Below are 22,217 nucleotides of genomic sequence, written 5' to 3' on the forward strand. Positions count from 1 at the left end.
GGGGGGAAGCCTGGTAGATAACAGGGCTGGACAGTACCAGAGGGTGGTGACCAGAAGCCTGGGAGGCACCTTTCACAAGGCTACTTTTTTCAAAGGGGAAGAGGAGGCTCCTGTCCCCATGAAACTTGGCTACTGATTTAGCCTCAGGAAGAGATACCCATTTACTTTGAGGCGATTACCCACAACTTATAAATTTTATATATCATATATATACACACAAATATAATATATACACACATATGTGTCATATATGAAATATTGAGGTTTAACATTGAAAGTTTAAGTGCTACATTAAATTTAATGAATCTTAATCTAAGGGGATTTAAAGAAGGAGTTCATGGAATTGCCACCTGTCTTTTAAACATAATATAACTATGATTCTTTAGCTAGACTGATCATGTACAACAAATGCAACTTCCATAAATCAGCTGACATGCCTACAGAGGTGAGCCCTCTAATTAGTTAGCCGCCATGGGAATCCTGGGACACGAGAGGCAGTGTAGTGTGCACTCTGAGGTCAGACTGCCTGGGTTGAACTTGTCCTTTTGCCGTCACTAATTATGTAACTTAGTTACATAATGATTCTTGGTATCCCTACCTAAAACGTGGCAATAATTGAACTTTCCTTTTAGGATTGCTGTGAGATTAACTGATGTATTAGTTAGAAAGTACTTAAAACTGGATCCACTAAAGTGCTTCTATTATACGTATTACAATAAACTGGTTTTAATTCTGTCTCTCCACATACCCAGCCCACGTGGTGACGAGGCTGGGGTATGGTGCCTTACTCCTTTGATATCAGATATGCCACCAGGCAAATGCTCAATGAGTAGTCACTGAACTTAATTAACTCACCCAATATCACTCCCACCATCAGTCTACTCACTACAGACCCACTTGCTGTGATGAACGGATTTAAATTTATTAATTTTAGAAGTATAAGAACTAGAGCGCTAAGGTTTTATCAAAGCTATCCTCTGAACATTCATTGTTAAAATTACAAATATGGTAGGTAGCCTCATTGCTATAAAAGTTTATAAAAGTTTATGCTATTGTGTCTTAGTTTTACTGTTGAAAATATCTTAAACATTAGAATCTTCTTCCAGACAGTTTTCTGGAGTCATTATTCAAATTATCTCTAGCTTCCACAACTTTCTTATGCAACTGAACTGCTTCTTTAAGGCACATATTGTTACAAATCAAATTTCTACACATCTGTTTAGTTTGCATGTTTATTTAGGTCTCAGGCTTTGTGGTAATTCAATTTGAAGCGAATGGAAGTTACCAGTTATTGAATACTTAATGTGCTCTTCCTGTGTAATTACAATAGGTGATTTACTTGTGTTACTTCCTAATGAATTTAAACAAGTTATTTTCCTCCCATTTAACAGATGAGAAAACTGAGGCTCAAATTGAATAAGAGACTACCAAATCCACTGTAGCAGATGCTGTCGGTGCTTTGCCAATATGGATCCCGTAACTATTTTTGCACACATAGACTCCCTGTGTGCTTTCACTCCCAACAACCAGCACCTGTGTCTCTGCTGGCTGCTCAGGGGCTGCTAGAGTCATCTTAATCTGCACTTGGAGAACTGATAGTGTCTAGAAATTTACATCCTCCTGGAGTTAGCCCTTAACTACCAACTGAGGGCTGGATCTGGATACCAGCTGATCTGGACAACTTGAAATACTGCTTCGTGGGGGCACTGAGACAGATAATCACCCCCCCACACACACACACACACACGCGCCCACTCCACTGTGAGACGGTGCTTGATATTACATCCTTGTTTGGTTTCTTGACCTTCCCTGTCTCATTTCCCTACTCTCCTATTAGTTTCTCCCTGGAACATTTTCTAATAATTTACTTTCACTTAAATCCTCATCTCAGCATCTGGCTTCTGGGGAATTCAACCTAAACAAACAAACAAACAAACAAACAAACACAGCTCATAAAAGGCAGAGCTGGGATTCAAACTCAATCCAGATAAAGTCCAAGACTGATGCTTTGAAATCCCTAATTTCTACTGCTTTTCCTGACCATGACAGAGAAGGAAACAGGAATCAGATGAGACTGGTGCAGACACTACTAACTGAGTCTACTCCCTATGCATTTCTGTGAGTTGTCTGAGTACCAGCCAAGGCCACCAACCAGCCTCTCCTCTCCCCACCACGGAACTTTTCCACAGGCTCCGTGTGCCCTCCTATACCCTCTGACAGTCTAAGCTTTTGGCTACTCCAAGGAAGTGATAGCCAAGGAGGGGACCACAGCACCAGAGGGACATAACCAATTCAAATGCATAACCAGTTCAAATGCAGATCCAACATAGCTGTTATCAACGAACTCAGAAATCATTCAGTAATCTACACCGTATTTACTGAATGCCAACTAGGGGCTTAGCAGCAGCCACAGTCTCTTCATTTCAGCCAGGAATGTCGGTGTTTCCCCTCTATCTTATGCTTTAAGGCATCAGTGGACATAGCAACCCACTCCTATCAACATGTTGGAGAAATCGCCTCCCAAAAATTCAATAGGGAATGGTTTCATTTTAAATATATCTCACGTTAATGAAAGTGCTTAATATCCTTCTATTTTTGTCTTTAATATTCTTCTATTTTCTCCTTAAAGTAAGTTTTTTTTTTTTTTTTAATACCCGAGAACACACAGGTTTTTAGCACCCATTCAATGGAAATAAGACAAGACAGTTTGGTCATACTGGGGGTAGTTATACTTTCGCATTTCACACCCACGATCGCTATATTAGTTTGATATGCAAATATAGCCAGGATAGACAGTGAATTAATCTAACTCTTTCTATTCCTTAATAAGAGCTTTCTAGGAAGTCAGACTTAGTGATAGCTGTAAAGAGAGAGAAAGCTAGTCAGCTGTGCCTGTGAGGTTCAGAGCAAACATCCAGAGAGTATGGTGCTGGCGCGGCTCACCAGGCAAGTCAGGCAGAGTCATATACCAGCCTGCAAGACTGGCTGGGGCTGAGAATGGCACATTGGGCACTGCGCAGCATTGTACTCCTCTAAAGCTGATCTGGCCAATCTGTGCCATGACACAGGGCAGGGCTCTTTGACTGATTTCTCCCCATTTCCCTGTTGCTCTACGGTCATCACAACATATCCTCTGATCATGAGCTATTGTTGAGAAACGCATGGTGCCTCTTGCTCCAACCAGGGACGCAGCTGCATCAATGGCTGGGTGGAGGAAGAGGGAGGATGTGCCCTAAATGTTAGGCAGGCGCAAATGGTCCTTACCTCAAAAAATAACCTCTCATTTTGGGGGAAGCCGAGGCTCCCCAAAATATAGCATAGTAAATATCACCAATTCAGTCTCCACTAATGTGAACCTATTAATACTTACACATAGCGCATGGTTATCTAGAAGTCAAATGCTCTACTCATTATTATTTCTCCTTATACACATTTGCAAAGTTTTACTAAAAGATTAGAAAATACACAAAATACCAGTTTTCTTCCATTGTCAGAGATTAAGAAATTAATGATTACATCAATATAACTTGATCTTTTACTTTTGAGAATATCATACTTCAAGACAGGCTCTTACTGGAAAATTGGATAAACCTGATATTTAAGGAATAGGGAAAATTGATATTTAAGGAATAGGGCTGGAAAAATTGATCCAGCCATCCATATGATTCCTAAACAGGGTCTTTCATAATCTCAGGTTCAATGTCCAAAGGTGCAGAGAAAACTTGGATTTGAAATCTGCAGCCCTCATTATACCTCTCTATGTCTGTCAATATTTGAGATTTAATCAGGTAGGTGGGGAACAGATAAAGGTGCCATCAGGTGTTTGGTGCTGGGTGACTGGTTCATTCAATGTAGGATGTTGGCCAGTGACTGGTACATAGGGCACAGAGTTCAGTCACCTGGAAAAAGGTTGACAAAACTTAGGAAGGGCATCAGGCTTCTGGGCACTGGTGTGTAGGGCAGAATCCTGACCCTGGTGGCATCTGAAGTATACAGCAGGAAGGTGAGATCATTCCTTCCACAGAGAAGACCCACAAATCAGGGCTTAGGGTAGGGCCCGGGGATGCTTGGGGCCTCTTAGAGGCCATTGGTCCTGAATTCCATAGTGTACAGCTATTTCCAGACCACTCCCACTGGAAAGGGATCCTAATTCAACCCAGACCTGGTTAGCACTAGAGATAGAGGGCATTACTGACCACTGTGGGGTATGACTGGGAAAATTCCAGGTCAGGATTTAGATGCTGATTCATTCACTCAACAAATAAATGAAGATCTACTCTATGTGTCAGAATGCTAGAAGACAGGATACAGGGATGAAGAAACCATCCTTTGTGGATTTTAAGTGAATTTTAAATCCATAACAATTATGACATGGTATGCAGTGATCATTTTGTCAATCATTTGATAAGAATTAAATTGCATATATTTCAAGCTCAACCCAGACTTTGTCACACACCTTGAAACACATTACAATTTCATTTAGAAGAGGGACACGACAAATGTTCCCTCCCTTCCTCCTCTCTCCCATGTCCCACCTCTTGGTGAGAGCACGTATAACACTATCCTGAAACATTTTCATGGCTGGGACATGATCCATCATGCTCTAATACCTGCAAGCCCGCCATGGAAATGTAATGCCGACATGAATTTGTTAAGGTTAAGGCTTAAGGCCAGTAAGAAGTTATACAAACAGAAATAGAGAATCCCGATGGATATATCTGATGAAATACCATGGATTCATTTTGAACAGATTTGGGAAATATGGACAAGTGAAAACTCAGATGTGCAGCGGAGGCTGAAGAAGTGCTCCAAGCCCCTGGCCCTCCTGGTCTGCGCAGTGAGCACCAGACAGGGCACCAGGGAATCTTCTGTTTGTAGGATCGGCTGCATCGGATTTCAAAGTGTGTTTGTTGTACACATCACCACTGCCTTTATGCTGCTAATGACAGAGGAGGAGGATGCCTTGCTTTGGATTTGAGGAGGACAACACTGATGGCATTACTTAAACACCCACGTGAGTGTTGCTGGAAAAGCTAAAATGGCACGTTGGTGCCAGCTGCTTGTGCAAGAGGAGGGTGGTCCTCAGGCTCATAGCTGCTAGTGACTCCGCCTGATGACAAGTCAGGTGTATGGAACTATGAATAAGCAGTTAGTTACAAGGAGCATGGGCTAGGCTTCAAAAGATGTCTTTGTTGATGGCTCTGAAATGCCTAAAATTCTTTATTATATAGAGATTAAGGTTAAGGTTTAAATGAAACCAGCTCTGGGAAAATAAACCACTGACTTAAAGTCACAGTGAGGAGAAAGCTATCAACCACAGGGTCTTCCCAAGAGGGTTTTCCTGGGGAGAAGGTGCTGGGTGATTGGGGTACCTTGGGCCCTTGGTCATAGATCTCAGGCAGAGGCTGGCTGGGCGGATCCAAGCTGGAGTGCACTTTCGCACAGGTGAATCTGGATTAGTCTTAAGCCAGAGGCAGAAAACCAGGCGTGTCCATGAACAAGAGCTTGTGGCCAGCATCACATATCAAATGTCAATCTCGTTCATGCTTACCCCATAAATGAAGCCCCAGTTTAGGCTACTGAACCAAAGTGCTACAAACCAGAACTGGCTCTCGGCCTGTAACAGCTGGGATCTAAGGTGGGAGACCACAAGCGTAGTCGATCGTTGGCATGTGCGAATCGAACATTCAAGGTTTGGACTATTCTTGGGTGGTCTCATTCATTTTATTACCAATCAGCTGAGGCACAAACCTAATCACTCATTCAGCAGCTCTGTAGGGATGAGTCGCTCAGCTACTATGCAAACCTAACCCACCTCCCAGACGCTGCCCAATGCATAGCTTTGCTTCTCTCAAAACCTATGTAAAACATCCATGTTTTATTGTATTCCATGAGGAAAACACTCTAGCGATAATAAAAATATCTTGGGGTATGTCAAGGTCTTAGGATATAGTCATAACTGTTCAGAGATTTCGTGGAGAAGAATCTCAGGACTTTGTCCTGGCTGTGGACCCTCCATGCACAGTGGCCTAAGCCATATCACGGCCACACTGCAGAGGTGAGCAGACAGCTATGGGGCCCAGACTAGCGCAGGCAGGTGTTCTGGGAAATGGCCTAAAATATAGGTGGCTTGGATACTCTCTGTCATCAGTCTCAGGACGTGTCCCCCCCCATGGAGCTGTCACGTGCAAGTACCACTTCACCGCTAATAGGCTGAGGACTCCACTGTATGAGAAGTGAGTCATTGCTGATGTTGATAACATTAACTAAAAGTGTGGAGACTTAGAAATGGATGGAGTAAGAAAGCTCTGACAGTTCCTGAAGTCAAAAATCCACACATAATGCACTCCAAGTGCTGGTGATTCCCTCTCCTTAACATCTGTCTGCGATCCATCTATTTTTCACCACCATTTTTTGGTCACACTTACATCATCCTTCTCTCGACCTATTACAGTCATTTTCCTCTATATTCGTCTCTCTCAAATTCACTTTTATTCTATTACAAGTATTATGTCCGTAATGAAAATCTAACAGTATCATTACCATGCTTAAAACTCTTTCCTAACAACTAAGGGGACCAGAATTAAATTATGTTTACTTGTCTGTCTTCTCCTCTATAGAGCATGAGCTCCTTAAAAGCAGGAACATACATTTAAAATTGATACTTGAATCCATAAAAGTGCTCGATAAAAACGTGCCAAATGACTGGTCTCTGTCATTATCTGCAAAGGCCTGTGCTCATATCGTCCACCGGCACCATCTAGATGGACAAGACCAGAAGCTCTGTCACCTGGCCTGCTGCGGCCTGCTGAACTCCAGCACTAAAGGCGTTTGTGACACCCTGAGGACCAGGTGACGTAGGCTCACTGATGTACATAGACTCAGGCCATGGCACTAGAAGAGACTCTAGGATTTCTTTTTACCTCTCGGTGACAGTAAAGACAGCAGCAATCTAAAGCTCTATGGCTTCCCCCATCTCTTTCAGTGTGAATGGAAAGCCATGGTTTATTTGTTTCTCCTTGAAAACATTTAACAGTCACACTGTTTACTGGTTACCCATTACAACCATGACTCTAACACTTGCTCGAAATATATCTTATACTTCTTGGCAACCTCTCAGGGCACCATAGAGCTTCAATTACAATGGAGTAGGGTTTATTTAGAAAAATAAATGTTCCTTCTATTGAGACATTCTTTCTAATCTGTTAGTAATGAGAACAGAGGTGTCTTTTCTTTCACATAAGTGCTGTGCTAGTTTGCATAGGTTTGTAAAAAATGTTCAAAGATACGCAGAGAATGTTGTTTTGGAGATCCTGGTTCCTTCAGGACATGGCATTTTACCACTAGTGTAAGTTTCTTACCTTGACAGGTATATAAAAACAATGTAGCACTTTTTAACCTTTAGAGTGATAAGATACTTATTATGTGCTTTGCCTGTAAGCCGCTATACACACACACACACACACACACACACACACACACACACACACACACACACACACATATGTGTATATGTGTGTGTATATGTGTGTGTGTATAGGTCTACAATATATATAATATATATTATACATAAATCTTATATGCGCTATATATAAATATTACACACACACACACACACACACACACAATGTACCATCATGAGCTTAGTACTTTTGCCTGGCCTACAATTTTGAGAACTATGACTTGCTAGATATGGCATATTCTTCCTCTCCCTTCTCTTCCTCTTCAAACACTACCCATTCTTCAAGGCCCAGCAAGACTTTTCATGAAGCTTTTACCATCTATAGGCTTTCTATAATTTAACTCAAATTTATTGACCTAAATTTACTTCCAAAGTGAACCATTACAAATATAGTGCTCATGTATCACACTGGCCAAATTAATACTACACCTTCCACAAAGTAAGCGCTCAAAAAACATCTGTTGATTGCTAAATGTGTGAAATAAACCACGCAGTGCCTAGTACAGTGCCCTGTACATAGTACAAACCCAGTAACTGCATGAACTGTTCTCCACACACACCTCATATCTACATGTGTGTACTTCTGTTTATGTGGTTCCTTTATCACATCAGCTACGACTATGGTTACCTCCTGCTCGTCTCAGACTTTTAAAGTCTTAACTCAGTATTCTATCCTCTGCTGAATTATATCAACCTCCTCCACTAAGTTCTAATTCAGTACAGCCAGAAGCAACACTCTTCTCTTTACTCCAAAGAGTGCAGTTTAGGCCATTATTTCCATAGTCAATAGATGCTGCTTCATGCCATAGTTCTTTGTGTATATTCCTGATCTCTTAACTCGTAAAAAATTTCCTTGAGGGAAGAACCACTATATTCCCATAGCCCTAACTTCAATATTTGAAAATAGAAAGCTCTAAAAATATATCTCTATACTGAATTTGTTGAGTTAACTAGTCTAATCCACCTCGATTTATTCTTTTTCAGAGCATCCTGACCATTTGTATTCATTACACAATCTAGACCTTAAAGCTATACAGTCCCCTCATTAATTTCTATAAGTCCCTCACATCCCAAATAGACTGAACTTTTTCAGGGCAGGAGCTTGTCTGCTCCCACCTTAGTTAGGTTACTGAGGTTAAAAATAATGCTCAGTTCTGGACTGATTAAAATAGTAGAGATAAGAGCTAATTTATAACAGGCACTCCTTGGAAGAATATTTATGTCCAGCAAATATTTATACACATTTCTCATTAAAACCATCATCCCAGGGGATGGGGAGGGGGAAGGTAGACGGGATAAAGGAGGTCAAATATGTGGTGACAGAAAGAATTCTAATTATGGGAGGTCAACACACAATGTAAATACATATATGCCTTACTGTTAAAATGTACAGCTGAAACTTAATGGATTTCATTAGCCAATGTCACCATAAAAAATAAAAACAAACAAACAAACAAATAAATAAAACCATCATCCCAGGAGCAGTTTTGATGTAGCCAGTTGACAGTTCAACCCTGTGAAGCCCTCTGAAAGTGAGGCATTGTTGATGATTCCTAATTCGAGAATGAAATTCTCCCTGAGACTATGTAACCTGCCTTGAGGAGCAAATGTAGAGACTAATAATATTAAGGATGAAAGACAAGGAGAGAGCATCTATTGCAACACTTTAGTTAATACAATGGTGATAGTGTTCGATGTTTGGTTCTCATTAAATTTCCCAGAGGGCAATTAGACTTAATAAAAATACTCTTAGGGCCAGTATATTTCTAATTGCTCATCTGCCCAGGCAAGAAAATCCATGCTCAAGATTTTAAGTGCCAACCTTTCCCAGACATACAGATCTGTCATCTTCTACCAGCTCCTGGGTGACTTTTCTCCAGGTGACACTTCCCAGATCCCTTACTCAGCAATGCCATATCTTTCACTGACCAAACTGAATTCAAATGAATTGTTGGTTAAACTACAGTAGTGTCTTTTTTTATTTTTTAATCCTCACCTATATTTTTAGTCTGCCTTATACAATGGAAGAGAAAATAAAAATAAAATGGTTTAGCTATAATCCAAACCTGGCAAAAAAAGAAACACATGGCCCATGAATGTTATCTGAGATTCAATCCATGTCATGTCACTTTGGCTAAACCCATCAGATAAATGGCCAGAACTGGCAAACACACACATGTGCATGCTCATGTTCAAACATGCTCATCTACACCTTCTTACATAAACATCATCCTTAACAACCCCCAGGCCATTTCAAGGTAGAATTCTGGAGTAGCCACATATTCTAAAGGGATTTTGGTTAGCCCACTAAGAGAAAAAAAGGAGGAGGAAGGAATATTTTCCTTTGCTAATTTAACTATGTTCAACTACTGGTAGGCTACCTGATTTGTGTTCACCATAAAAGCATTGTATTTTCTTAAGTTCCACTCCTCCCAAACAAAGAAGCAAAGCAAACAAAAAACTATCAAAAAGCAAAACAAAAGGCAAACTTAAAGTCAGCTAATGGTGTTGTTTTCTCTACTTTCCTTATGAAGTTAAAGGTTGACGTCAAAGCTAAAATGTCAAGGCAGCTGAAATAGATGCTCCTTGCAGACTCTCTAGGTCTAAAATGTAACTTGAGCTCTCATCTTTCAGCTGGGGATGCATTTTTAAAGACACATCTTTAAAGATTTCCTTTGCCATACTTTTCATTTCACAGGTTTTTAAAATTCCTCCAGCCTTCCTCAGTGGTGTGAAAGTCACCTTAAAGCAGAAAGTGGAGATTAAACCACCATGACCTGGGAATAGTGGAGGATCTCAGCTGTAATTCTTTGGCTCGGAACCAGGGTCTAAAACCAGCCATGGGAAAAGCTGCTCGAATGGAGCCTGCGATTCTCTCTGCGTTTGACTTGCATAATGTTGACATTATAACACCAGAGTGACCCAGAAATATTTCAAACAATGATGACTTCTTTTCTATAAATATTTTTAAATCGCTTTAAGAGACAAAATAATATATTTCACCCTTCTTGTTTTCTTAGTTACCCTGGTCGCCCTTAGCAGTTCACTACTATGGATTTATTTTTGTCTCAAAGGTCAGGGAGGACATCTCAAAGCACTACCTCTGCTCTTAGACTGTGTTTTCCAACCTGAGTTGCCCTGTGAGTAGTGAAGTCAGCTACTCTTAAAGCAACAAGTGAATGTGGTGTTATAGCACAGGAGAAATACATGCTTCTTTCCTCTGTTGAAGCCAAGCAAGGAAAAAAAAAATCAAGTACTCAAGACAATCTTTAAAAAGTCTCTCATCCCTTTATAAACACAGTTTTCTTTCTGGACAGAGAAATCTTTCTTCCCACTTCCTTTCATTACCCTTTCTCGTCCTAGTTATTTCTGCCATGAGACATACTTTTGAATAGATTGAAATTTCTCCACTAGGCGTAGGATTTAAACAAGGAAAGAGAATTACAGAGATGGCCAAGGAAGCTCATGACTTCTGTACATATTATTCAACTATTTCAGGTGTGTCTTCCTTCAAATTTAGCTAAATGGTAATCACCCAAAGAGTGAGAGTTGAAATTTATTTGAAACCTGCAATTTCTACTCTCAGAGAATAACATTAAGAGGCCTTAATTCTGAGCTTTGAAAACAGGCTATGATGTCTTTAGTCACAGATGACCTGAGTGATCAGTAGGATAATAACCCTGTAGTGCAATTTCAGTATCTTTCCCAGACCCTGAGGACCAAGAGACATAGCTTGCCTTTAACATAAATGTCCTCAGCATGATTTGTAGCATTTATTTTTGATGTGAAAACATCACATGCCAAAGCTGGCCACTGTACTGCTTGTAAAACATCCATAGATAAGTCCTCCGAGTTTATGATTTTAAAGATAAGACAAGTTTCCTATTAGCTGCTACTAAAACTTACATCTTTTGATTAAATCATCCAAGGAACTTAGATTTAACAAATAAAGTTCAGTGTTATTTCAAAATGCTGGGGGTGAGAACGGGAAAGCAGAACTCACCTTCATTCCCAGAAAAAGCATCACTTAAGCCCACCACTAGCAAGGTCAACAGCAGCTTCCAGAGATCCATACCTGTAGGACCTGCAATCACACATACAAAAAAAAAAACATAAGATAAAGCCAAGTAAAAGCAGTCCATTATCATTAAATACTATTTAAAGACTGGCTAAACCATGAATGAGCTAACATGCATGTCCATTCTAGAAGGAATCCTATTTAGTCTTTCATTGCCCTAGAGTCTCATATTGTCATCAGAGCTGATAGCAGGTTGCAATAAATTCTACTTCCCGTGGGTGCTCGCCTCAGGAAATAACATGGACACTAGAGATTTGCACATCCTGGCTGCCGGCCATTGATCCACCTCACAACAAATGCCCCCCACACACTGCTTCAATAACAGGGCCAGTGTGGTTCATTTTAATTTGATCTGGAAATAGGAAAATGTGTTGGCAGAATCGCCAAGCAAAGAGCCTTGAGCTGGACGGGCCATAAAAGGAAAAACGAAGCAATCCACTGTGATGGTAAAACTTCTCTAGTATGTTTCCCAGTGAACGAAAGAGCTCACTTAACACTCAAAATACCATGCTGATAGGCCATCCTAAGGAGATTTCGCTAGAAGGACAGTGTAAAGGAGAAAGCGAGAAGCAAAGAAAACACCTGTGCTGTAGACTGGCCTCCCTAGGACACCTGGAGTCCTCTTGGGATTTTAGTGTCAGGAACATGATCTCTGGAAGGCTCAGGCTCACAGAGGGTCAGTTTGAGCCTCCTGCCATTTGGAATCCCAGTGTGGCCACACCTTGAACCCTTCAGTTTGATGAGTGAGGAAGGTGGGCTCAGCCTCGGCCAGCACACACCTATACCTGGAGGAAATAAGCTTCTCTGGAATAAATAAACCAGGTGTCCAGTTCCAGGATCTCTGAAGAGAAGAGTCTGGTGAGTTTAAAATGAACTCTGCAGCCCTTTGGAGAGCTGTCGCTACATCTGACAACTAAGTAATGCCAACTACTTCGAAGCTGAGCCGCAATTTTCCATAAATTTGCACTCACAAGTCACTCAGGTATACCTGATCATCGCACTGGGATGGATCATCCACCAGGGCCTCTATTGGTCTCATTTTTATTATTGCACATTCTTAACAATAATGAAATAGCCCTTCTCACTACCCCTAATCAGGCTGAAATGATGAACAAGAAAGTTTGTTTTCAGGGGTAACGGAATGGTATGGTCTCCGGCAATGCTGGATACTTCTGACAAGGTATAAAGTCTGATGTTCTCTACTTTCATTTCTAGACAGTGGATAACCCCTCTTTTTTTTTTTTGTTCCATATAATTTTATGTTCTTAAATTCTAAGATAACATATCTTTATGTGAACTGAGTATCTTCCTGTGTCTGGATATACATGTGTATGATGATGTGAAAAAGAAACCCACCCCTCCACCCCCCAGTTGCCTCGTGGAGTCATTGACACATGGTCCAGAGTGACAGTGCAGGTGAACACACTGTGCCAACTGAGGTTTCATTAAAATGTGAGTTGCAGTTATAACATTCATGTTTTAAATCGCTAACCTGGGAGGCTCTGGGTTAATGGCCTTGCATCATTCTCATCTACTTTGCAAATGTGAACCACTGAGTATCTCTCTCTAAGTCCTTTGCTCTTAGGTGAACAGGCTATGGAATCCTAGTTTGAAGCCTCCATCAGGAATATATAAACAGGCTAAAAGCAATTATGTGATAGGCTGAAAATGCCATACTGTTGGTAACCAAATATTTCCGTAAAATTTTTATGTCTAAAGTATTTTTTTTTAAGTAGGAAGAGCATCAAGGAACTGGACTCTGATATAGTTAGTTTTACAGTCATCCCCCAACACACTTAGTGTCGAGTAAAGAAGCCTTCCCAGGCACATGCTCTCTTGATATCAGGTTGTAACAGATTCCCAAGTCCCAGGCAGCGCATTTTGCTTCCCAACTAAGGATACGAAGAGCTGTACATTTATCAAAGGGTGCTTCCTTGGGAAGTCAGCTTTTCAAACATCTCAGACTTGGCAGATGCCTGAAACAAGTGAATTTTGCTTCAGGTGAATAGCAGTTGATTCTGTCCCATGCTCAAATTTCTGAAAGCTGCCGCCAGTAAATGAACTTCACTTCTCCCCAATAAGGCACTGATTATCATAATGATTCCTTCACAAACAGATCTCCATAGGATGCGTTTTATCTCACAAAACAAACAAATCAATCAGAATTCCCAAAGCAAAATTAACCAGAAATCTGTGCATCCCTGCAGCAAAAACAAACAAACAAACAAAAAGGTCTTTAAAACTGCCATTCTAACAGGAGAGAGAACAGTTCATTGCCACTGAGGACATTGCATACGGACCCAACTCTGACTAGGGGTAGGAGCGGAGAACAGGATAAAGAAATGTGGCTGGAATCAGCCCGAGCTCATTGCTTCACTAGAGCCTACCTCCCTTGCGGTGTCGCTGGCTCAGTGGGGGTGATCCAAAAGCAGCCCCCTCCTCATTGCACTCCCCTAGAGAACTCTCTCGAGAGCCAATGGGTATTCCATCCTATTTGGTTGTAAGCTGCCCTATCAGCTTTGCAGAGCTCCATGCCACAGCTTCTCCATGAGAGGATCCTTCTTTATTAAGTTCTAGCTGAGATAAAATGTCCCTAGGAAAGGAAAGAGTGCCAAAACACAAAGTTTAGAACTTTGATGTAATCTATTAAGGCAGTACCGGATGTGAGCAGGATAAAGTCCCATTTTCCCCTTTTCCCAATAAAATAATCAAAGCAGAGGCAGGCGTTGTCATGAGGAATCTGCCAAAGTGTACCTTAGCCTATTGGGATTTTTAAGTTTGCAATATTTTTCTAGGGAAAATCCCTCTCTAAATTCTAATGATATTTATGCATTCTTTGGCTATAGCCTCATGGCAAGATTTTCATTTTCCTGGGGGGAGGCGGGGGGGGGCGGGGCTGTGCAAGCAGGGAGGACAAGCTTCAATTCTTGTGTAATGAAACACACCATTTCCACTCTCAGAGCCTAAGGCATTTTGCCTGCTCCCCACTCCCTCCAGAGAGCCAGTCGAAAAAGCAGTGTGATCCAGCTGGCATGAGTTTTAATTCCGTAGACTGCCCAGCAGAGGAGGCCTCCAAATTAGTTAAGCCTATGATATACTAACTTTTATTCCTTGGCTATAAAACAGTCTATAAACACATGACAAGAGACGGAGATTAAATATAATATTTTCCAACATGTTATAACCAACTCCAAGTAAAGAAAGCAATTGGGTTCAATTCTCTTTAATTTAAAATTAGCAAGTATTTGTTGAACTATTAGTGCCTGCTAGCACTAATAGTTGTGCAAGACACAGTGGAGAATACAAAAGCAATTGAAATTATTGTTCTTCAAGACTTAGGCCAGACAGACACATGAAATTGGAAAAGCAGCAGCCTAAATATGAAAGGTCAGAGTAGGGAAAAAAATCAGTCACTAAATTGAGGGCTTAAAATTAGAACTAAATGACAGCTAAGATTGTGATAGGAAAGAAAAAATAAGTGACGGTGGGTGAAACTTTTGGTATGGGTAAAAGCTCAGACAGTGCAATGTCCCGGGTACAAGTCTGGTTTCTGATTACTGCAGGACAGTAGTCTGAAGGGGCTGGTGAGACAGGGAACAAGGTTCAGAATTATGAATAAAGGGGAATAAAATTAGACTGGCAAGGGAGGACCAACTGAAACAGCATTTTCAACTCATATTAATCAGAAAGTCATTAGCAATTTTGGAATTGGTAAACCAAGTGCAAAAGTGGATTTTCTTAGGTTAAATCTGCCCCTTGTACCTTCTTAACTTAGTATCACTTAGAAATACAGATACATGACGACTAGATACATGAGATGACAAAGAGAGACGCGTCTATCACAAATGACTTGAGTATACAGTGTGTGTGCATGGATGAAAGATGGTGCCATTGACGGAAATCAGAAATTTGGGATCCGAGTAGCAGAGTGAGGAGGACACACGCCTGTCTTGGATACTTGGCATTAAGGCAAAATACCAAAATGACAACTGAATCATCAGAAATAATAATTTCCCCCAATTTTTGTTTTATTGATCTAGCTATTCAGATACTGAAAAGAGCTGATTTTAAAAATCCCTACAGAAGTAGAATTGTTATATTGCAAAACCAAGACTCCAGGTAGTTAACCTAATAAATGTGTACTTTCTGATGCTGGTGTTGATTATTAATGAAATATTGCAAAACTGAATCTCATTGATTTCCCGGTGAAGCTTTTCTAATAACTCAGCACTGAAAAAGGAAGAGGTTAATCCAAAAGGCTATTTGAAATGACCCATTCTAATTAGCAACGGCGTTTTATTTGAACAGTTTGCATTTGGAGTTCATCATGTTATTATGCGCTTTTTATGTGGTGGTCATTTGAAAACTGATCACACTCCAAATGCCATCGGTCAACTTATTTTCTTCCCATTAGTGAGGGAGAAAAAGTTCACAGACATTACTGATATAATTACTTTTGCTGAGGTTCCTCTCTTCTCAGGATCCAGTGGGGAACACAGGATGGAAAGTATTTTAAATGTGTAAAATATGAAGGAAAAAAAGGCCTTTCAGAGTAGTACTTACAGTAGGTCTCCTTTTTTATAAAACAAAAAAAGCATACAAATAAAACATATGTACCTGTGCTGACCAATTTGGTTATCACCAGTTACCTGTGGCTGCTGAGCACTTGAAATGTGGCTAATGCGACTGAGGAATTAAATAAGCTAAATTTTATTTAATTTTAATTAAATAGTTTTATTTTAATTAAATAAAAATTTAATTAAAGTTTAATTAAATATTTGGAACAAGTTGAGTTTATGAATCTACTTTTCAGCTGTAGATTTTATGAAATCTAAATACAGAGTATTTCTGATGAAAATTTAACATTTAAATTGAGATGTGCTGTAAGTGTAAAATATATATGGATTTTAAAGGCCTGGTACAAAAAAAGGATGAAAAATATTTCAGTAATGTCTATGTTGACTATATGTTAAAATCATATTTTGGATTGTTGGGTTAAATAAAATATTAAAAATTAATATCCTTTTTTATTTTTTAAAATGTGATCAGTAGAAAAATTTACATCACATATGTAGCTTGCATTATATTTTATATTTCTACTTGACAACACTGATATACATTTTATGGTTTGTATGTTTGTACTCGCATATATAAATATTAAACTGTTAAGAGTGAGCAAATTTGCTTCTGTAACAAAAACAATAAACAAATAAAGTTTTATATTTCTAATGACGTATAAAATCATTATAGTTATGTTTTAAGAGGTCTTCCCAAATGCAGAATGATGGGGAGTCACTGAAGAGTTAGGTATGATTGTATTTGTGAAAGGCTATTTTAGGTGCCCAGTGTGCCTTTGTATACTTTTAGAAGTGTGACAATTCACACCGTATCTCTTTTTGAGCCATACTTAGTGGTGTACTGATAAATAGTTAACAATGTCTCTCTGGAATAAAGGGCCTTCATTTGTAGCACTTGCCAATTTCTGTGGTGTAAGCACCTCTACTGAGGCTGATTTTAAGCTACCGAGTCATGAACCTGGATTCACCAAATCACTGGGATCACCAAATTACTAGATTCATTGAAGTCACTGAATGTGGATTCACAAGCCAGTAGGAATTGGATCTAGCACACCACTGGTTGAGGAAGTGAATGATGCTATCTAGGCTTCATGTAGGTAACAGGTACAAAAAGAGATTAAGCAATCTCCTGACACTGATACAAGATGTAAGAGAGTGCTTCTGAGTGAACCCTGGACACTTGATTTCATTTGATGCCATTTTTTTTCCACTGTCAGCTGATCATGTTTAGTTAAAAATCACTCATACTTTCCCAGGTCTTTAGAAATTAACATAAGCCTCTACCTCAGAGGCTATCCTTGATCTTCACCTATACCTAGGGAAAGCTGAGGGGTTAAAAGCATGTGTTCTAGAGCCAGAGAGACCTAGGTTCAAATTCTGGCTTTATCATACCTCAGTTTACTCATCTCTAACATGGGGATGATAATTATATTACCTTTTTCATAGAAAAATCAGGAGGGGATTAAATGAGATAATTTATTCAAAGCATTTGGCATGTCCTCTGCTGTATCTAATAAATGCTAGCTATTTATTAGACTCTTTCTGATACTAATAATAAATAGACTATGTATTATAATGTTTCTATGGAGTAGAATTCCATGTCATGAAATGGAAGCCTAAAGAGGTGGTAAAGCTATCAGCAAATGTGTTTGGGCAGCCACAATAAGTAAGACTTCTTTCTTTAATTAAGCACTTATATCAATCACATAAGGGTCTAGGGAAAACGAAGGCTCATCATAACCCATGTGTGCATCTCCTAGAATATGGCAGGAATGTTGCCCATTTTTGCTTAGGTGTACAGGTAATTGCACACCTTTGACATGGAGGCCCAATTGTGTAGAAAATAATCTAGAGCCTGATTTCACCCCTAATCACTATATTAGCTACTGTAAGAAAACTTCACGCTGTTGTTACTGGGTCCGGATAATTTATGTTGTGAGTCATAGATTTCTGGAGCTGAATCAGGTAGATGAATTCCAATGATAAGAGTGTTGGCTTGACGCTAGGACTTTCCTTGTGAGAACAGAGAAGGCAGCTGGGTTACAGGCACCTGAGTCTCTATTTCCTCCTTTCTGGAAGAATGAAAGAATAAGGAGAATTTCAGTACCAAATGGTTGGTGCTGCTCCTAACTTGATATGCATGGGTATTCTGTTGGGAGACGACCTTTCTCAGTGCATGGGGCATTCTGTTTGAGTTCAGTAAGACCCTCTGGCACTTTGCAACAGTGGCAATTCACCATAGCAACTGTTCCTGGGGATGACTGTCCGATTCCCCCAGCCCTATTCACTTGGTACATCCACTGATTCACAATGCAGGTGTGACTCACATGGAAGAGAAAATCAATTACATAGGTGCTTATTTGAACACTATGTTCCTTTTTATATCGTACTTTATATCATTGCACCTACCAAGTCATTTTTTCCAAAACAGAATTTGAAAAAGTAAACCTCTTACTGGATTTCTGCTTTCTCTCCTTCCACAGGGCTCTAATTTTTAGTACTGTGATAGATCATACAGAATATGGAGAAGGTGCTTTAAAGATATTGGGAGTTTGTTTGTTTTTTATACTCTCAGATGGGAATTGGCTTCGTTTAACTTAATTTAGTAAGAAACAGATATGCTGTTGAAGGCAATATTTCATAGAATAAAGTCTTCAAAAGAAACATTCATTATCTTGATGAGATTATAATCTGACAATGATTAGTACAATAACTCATAGTATACTAGCACACCCAGGTAACACACAGAGCAAAAAGTGGGAGAAACGCCTTTCCTTTCATCAGGTCCAAATGGTGAAATTTTTCTTTTTAAGGTAAACAAGTTGGGAAACCGAATGTGAGGCAAGGGGATCTCCCGGGAAAAGCACTGCTCGAAGAGGAGCCAGCGATCCTGGGCCCCGGTGCCAGCCCCACATTTCCTGACTTGGTGACTCCAGCAGTCATTCGATCCCAGTGGGCTTCAGTTCTCTCGTCTGCACACCATGCCATGACTGTGTGATACACTAAATCCCCCCTTGTGCGATGTAATGAAAACTGCCATTCATGAGGCTGACTCGTGTCCTGATGCTGCCAGGCTCCTGTCCCCTTTCAGCTGCGAGAGAACTGGGGGCAGTGGCTGTGTCTCACTCATGGCCTCGGGCCTGGCACGGAGTAGATGGCCCCCTCAAAAATCTGAATAAGTGTGCCAGGTGCCTCGTTTCATTCAGCTTTTACACAGACCCTGTAAGAGAGATCCTCATTTTTAAAACTGAGAAAATGAAAGTTTAGAGGAACTTTGAGAGGTTAAGTGAATCCCTCAGACAGAATATTTCTGGGTAGGGATTAGGACCGTGCTGAATGTCTTGGTGCACAGCACCAGTGCAGCAGGAAAAACAACAGCAAAAGAGAAAGAGTGAAGTTTGGATGGGATTGCGGACAGCGGCAGACCCCGTGGTATTTCCAGTGCTTGGGGCTAGCAAGGTCAGTGATTAATTCTTAAATGCTGACACAGCTGTTTCTTCAGGAACAGTATTGCTCAAGGGACATAACATCATCTCTGGGCCTTAGAGCCTCCCAGGGTACCTGGTCTACTTGCGAGTGCATTACTCAAGAGCTGTGACGTGTGTTCTTTCCATGACACGTGTTCTTTCCGTGACACAGGGGCATCCCCCACCTCCTTCAAGCCTATACGTATAAATAGAAAGAAATCTATCTGGCCAGACTGACTGGCTGCCAGAGAGATGGCCAACACAGGGTAGATCAATGTCACGTCTTATCTCCAGGAAGGTTATAACACATCACTTCACTCTTCAAGATCATGGGAGGTGTAACAGCTTGGACTTAGACCATGCATGGTTAACAGCTTTAGCAGGAAATGCTCTCTGGAACAATGCTGTGTCACAGAAATATAACGTGAGCCATAAATGCCAGCCACATATGTAATTTTAAATTTCCTAGGAACCATGTTAAAAAAAAGCTAATAGGTGAAATTAATTCTAATAATATATTTATTTGACCCACTATATCCCAAAATATCATTTCATCATGTAATAGCTATGGAAAGATTAATGAGATATTCCGCACTCTTTTTCATACAGAGTCTTGGGTCTGGTGTCTGTTTCACACTCACGGCACATCACAACTGGCGCTAGCCACGTTTCCAGTTCTCAATAGCCACAGTCAGCTAAGTGGCTACCGCACTGGGCTGTGAGGCTCTGGAGCGCTGAGAGATTACGGGCATCCATGAGGCCAGCTGCCTGGCTACCGAAGAATGTATCTGTGCTTATTAGTGCTCGCGAGCAGGCCAAGCTGTTGAGAAGAGCTTTTTAAAGTTATTTTGCATGGTCTAATAGTTTGTTAAAGTCTTAGGAATAAATAGTGTTGCTGCTGAAGCAAGAAGCAGGTTGTTCCAGACCTTCTCAACACTCGTTTTGCATAAAATTAATTACTGAGCACCGAACTTTACACCGTAAATTACACCATAAACCTTTTGTTTGTGGCACAGAACTGGCACAGAACACCAGACTTGTCACTGGTTATGAGACTTCAAGTGAATCATTTCTCACCTTAAGCCTCCCCCTTACCTCCAAAACAGAATGGAACATAATAGTTCTCAGCATTGGCTGCAAATTAGAACCACCTGGGGAAATTTTAAAAAAAAGTGTCCTGACTTTGCCACAGATAAATCAGAATCTCCGGGGTGGGGCCTGAGTACTGACGCTTTAAAATTTTTGTTATATGATTCTAAAATGTGGCTAGAATTGAGAATCGCTGATCTAGTATAAACCAAATGTGCTATGATTTTTAAGCTTGTGAAAACTGGGCTCACCTGCTGAAGAAAACTTCCTCAGCTGAGTGGAGTGAAAGAAAAATATTAATCTTCCCCATTCAACCAACCTGTAGATATACTCTTTGCACTAGAGAACCATCTATGCTAAGTGGTTAAAGTACTAAATATGAAGACAAGCTAAGAAAATATTGTCCTATGAAATGAAAGAGAAAAAGAATACATGTAAATAGATGTAATTAGTCATCCACAGATACAGTAGATATGATCACTCAAGTAATGACAAACATGAGTTCAAAGTGCTGCTGATGAGATGGGTAGGCAGAATGCTACAGCGGTCCCCTCAAAATGACCATCTCTGGTTATTCGATCAAACACAAATCTAGGTATTGCTCTGAAGGGACTCTGCAGATGTAATTAAGGTTACTAATCAACTGATTTTAAAATAGGGAGATTATCCTGGATCATCCTATGAGCCAATGTAATCATATTAGCTTGTAAAAGCAAACAAGGAAGTCAGTCAGTGAGAATGGCAGAAGAGGAAGTCAGAGAGATTAGAAATTGGAGAGAGGTCTGACCTGCTATTGCTTGAGGGGACCACATAGAAAACACGAGATGCAATGCAGGCAGCCTCCAGGAGTAAAAACTGGCTCCTAGCTGATAGCCAGCAAAGAAATGGGGAAGATAGTCCTACAATGGCAAGGAACTGAATTCTGTCAACCACCTGAATGAGCTCCAAAGCAGATTCATCCCCAGAGCCTCTATAATGCAGCCCTAATGACACTTTGATTTCAGCCTTGTGAACTCTAAGCAGAGAATCCAGTTGAGTCAGCTGTGCCCAGACCTCTCACCTAAAGAACTAGGAGATAATAAACGGGAATTGTTATGAGCCACTGTTTATAATTTGTTATGGAAGAAATAGAAAATGAATACAGTTTCTAAAAGTCCTTTAGAGTCCAAAGTTGACTTCCTAAACATCAGTCATGAAGATAATCATCCAGTCCCCACTGAAACATATCTATCAGGAGAGGGGCTTTTTTGAAGAGCATAGAAATTTGGAGGCAGAAGTGACTTTAGAGATAATCTAGTCCAATCAATTAATGATAAATGAAGAATGCTGAAAAAAATTAGATAGTAAATAATTTATGGCTTTGTCTCCTCCATCTACCTCTGGCTAAGGGTGCTTTGACCAGCCAACAAGAACGTCCCAATACAGAAACAGGCATAATAATCCCTCAGAGTTTGGTGGGGCTTCCCTGAAGTCATTCAACTCTACGAATGCCAAACGACTTTCTGATTCTTGTCTTGTCTTCTGGGTTTGCTATCTTTCTGGAA

General features: G+C 40.3%; 2 protein-coding genes across 8 annotated transcripts in view; both read right to left on the bottom strand.

The window, feature by feature from the left end:
* GHR (growth hormone receptor) overlaps positions 1 to 22,217 on the bottom strand; it is a 216,543-nt gene that overhangs the window by 105,403 nt on the left and 88,923 nt on the right. For all 7 annotated transcript variants that reach the window (XM_039842562.1, XM_039842560.1, XM_039842563.1 and 4 more), the window contains exon 2: positions 11,466 to 11,546. In XM_039842562.1, the coding sequence (XP_039698496.1) occupies positions 11,466 to 11,535 (70 nt within the window). In that variant the 5' untranslated portion in view covers positions 11,536 to 11,546. The remainder of the gene's footprint in view (positions 1 to 11,465; positions 11,547 to 22,217) is intronic.
* Positions 1 to 22,217, bottom strand: part of FBXO4 (F-box protein 4) — a 394,712-nt gene that overhangs the window by 44,914 nt on the left and 327,581 nt on the right. The window contains exon 7 of the mRNA XM_039842577.1: positions 11,466 to 11,546. Within this exon, the coding sequence (XP_039698511.1) occupies positions 11,511 to 11,546 (36 nt within the window). The 3' untranslated portion in view covers positions 11,466 to 11,510. The remainder of the gene's footprint in view (positions 1 to 11,465; positions 11,547 to 22,217) is intronic.

Source organism: Pteropus medius, unplaced genomic scaffold (assembly GCF_902729225.1).
Source record: "Pteropus medius unplaced genomic scaffold, Ma_sr-lr_union100, whole genome shotgun sequence".
In the NCBI taxonomy this organism is placed as follows: domain Eukaryota; kingdom Metazoa; phylum Chordata; class Mammalia; order Chiroptera; family Pteropodidae; genus Pteropus; species Pteropus medius.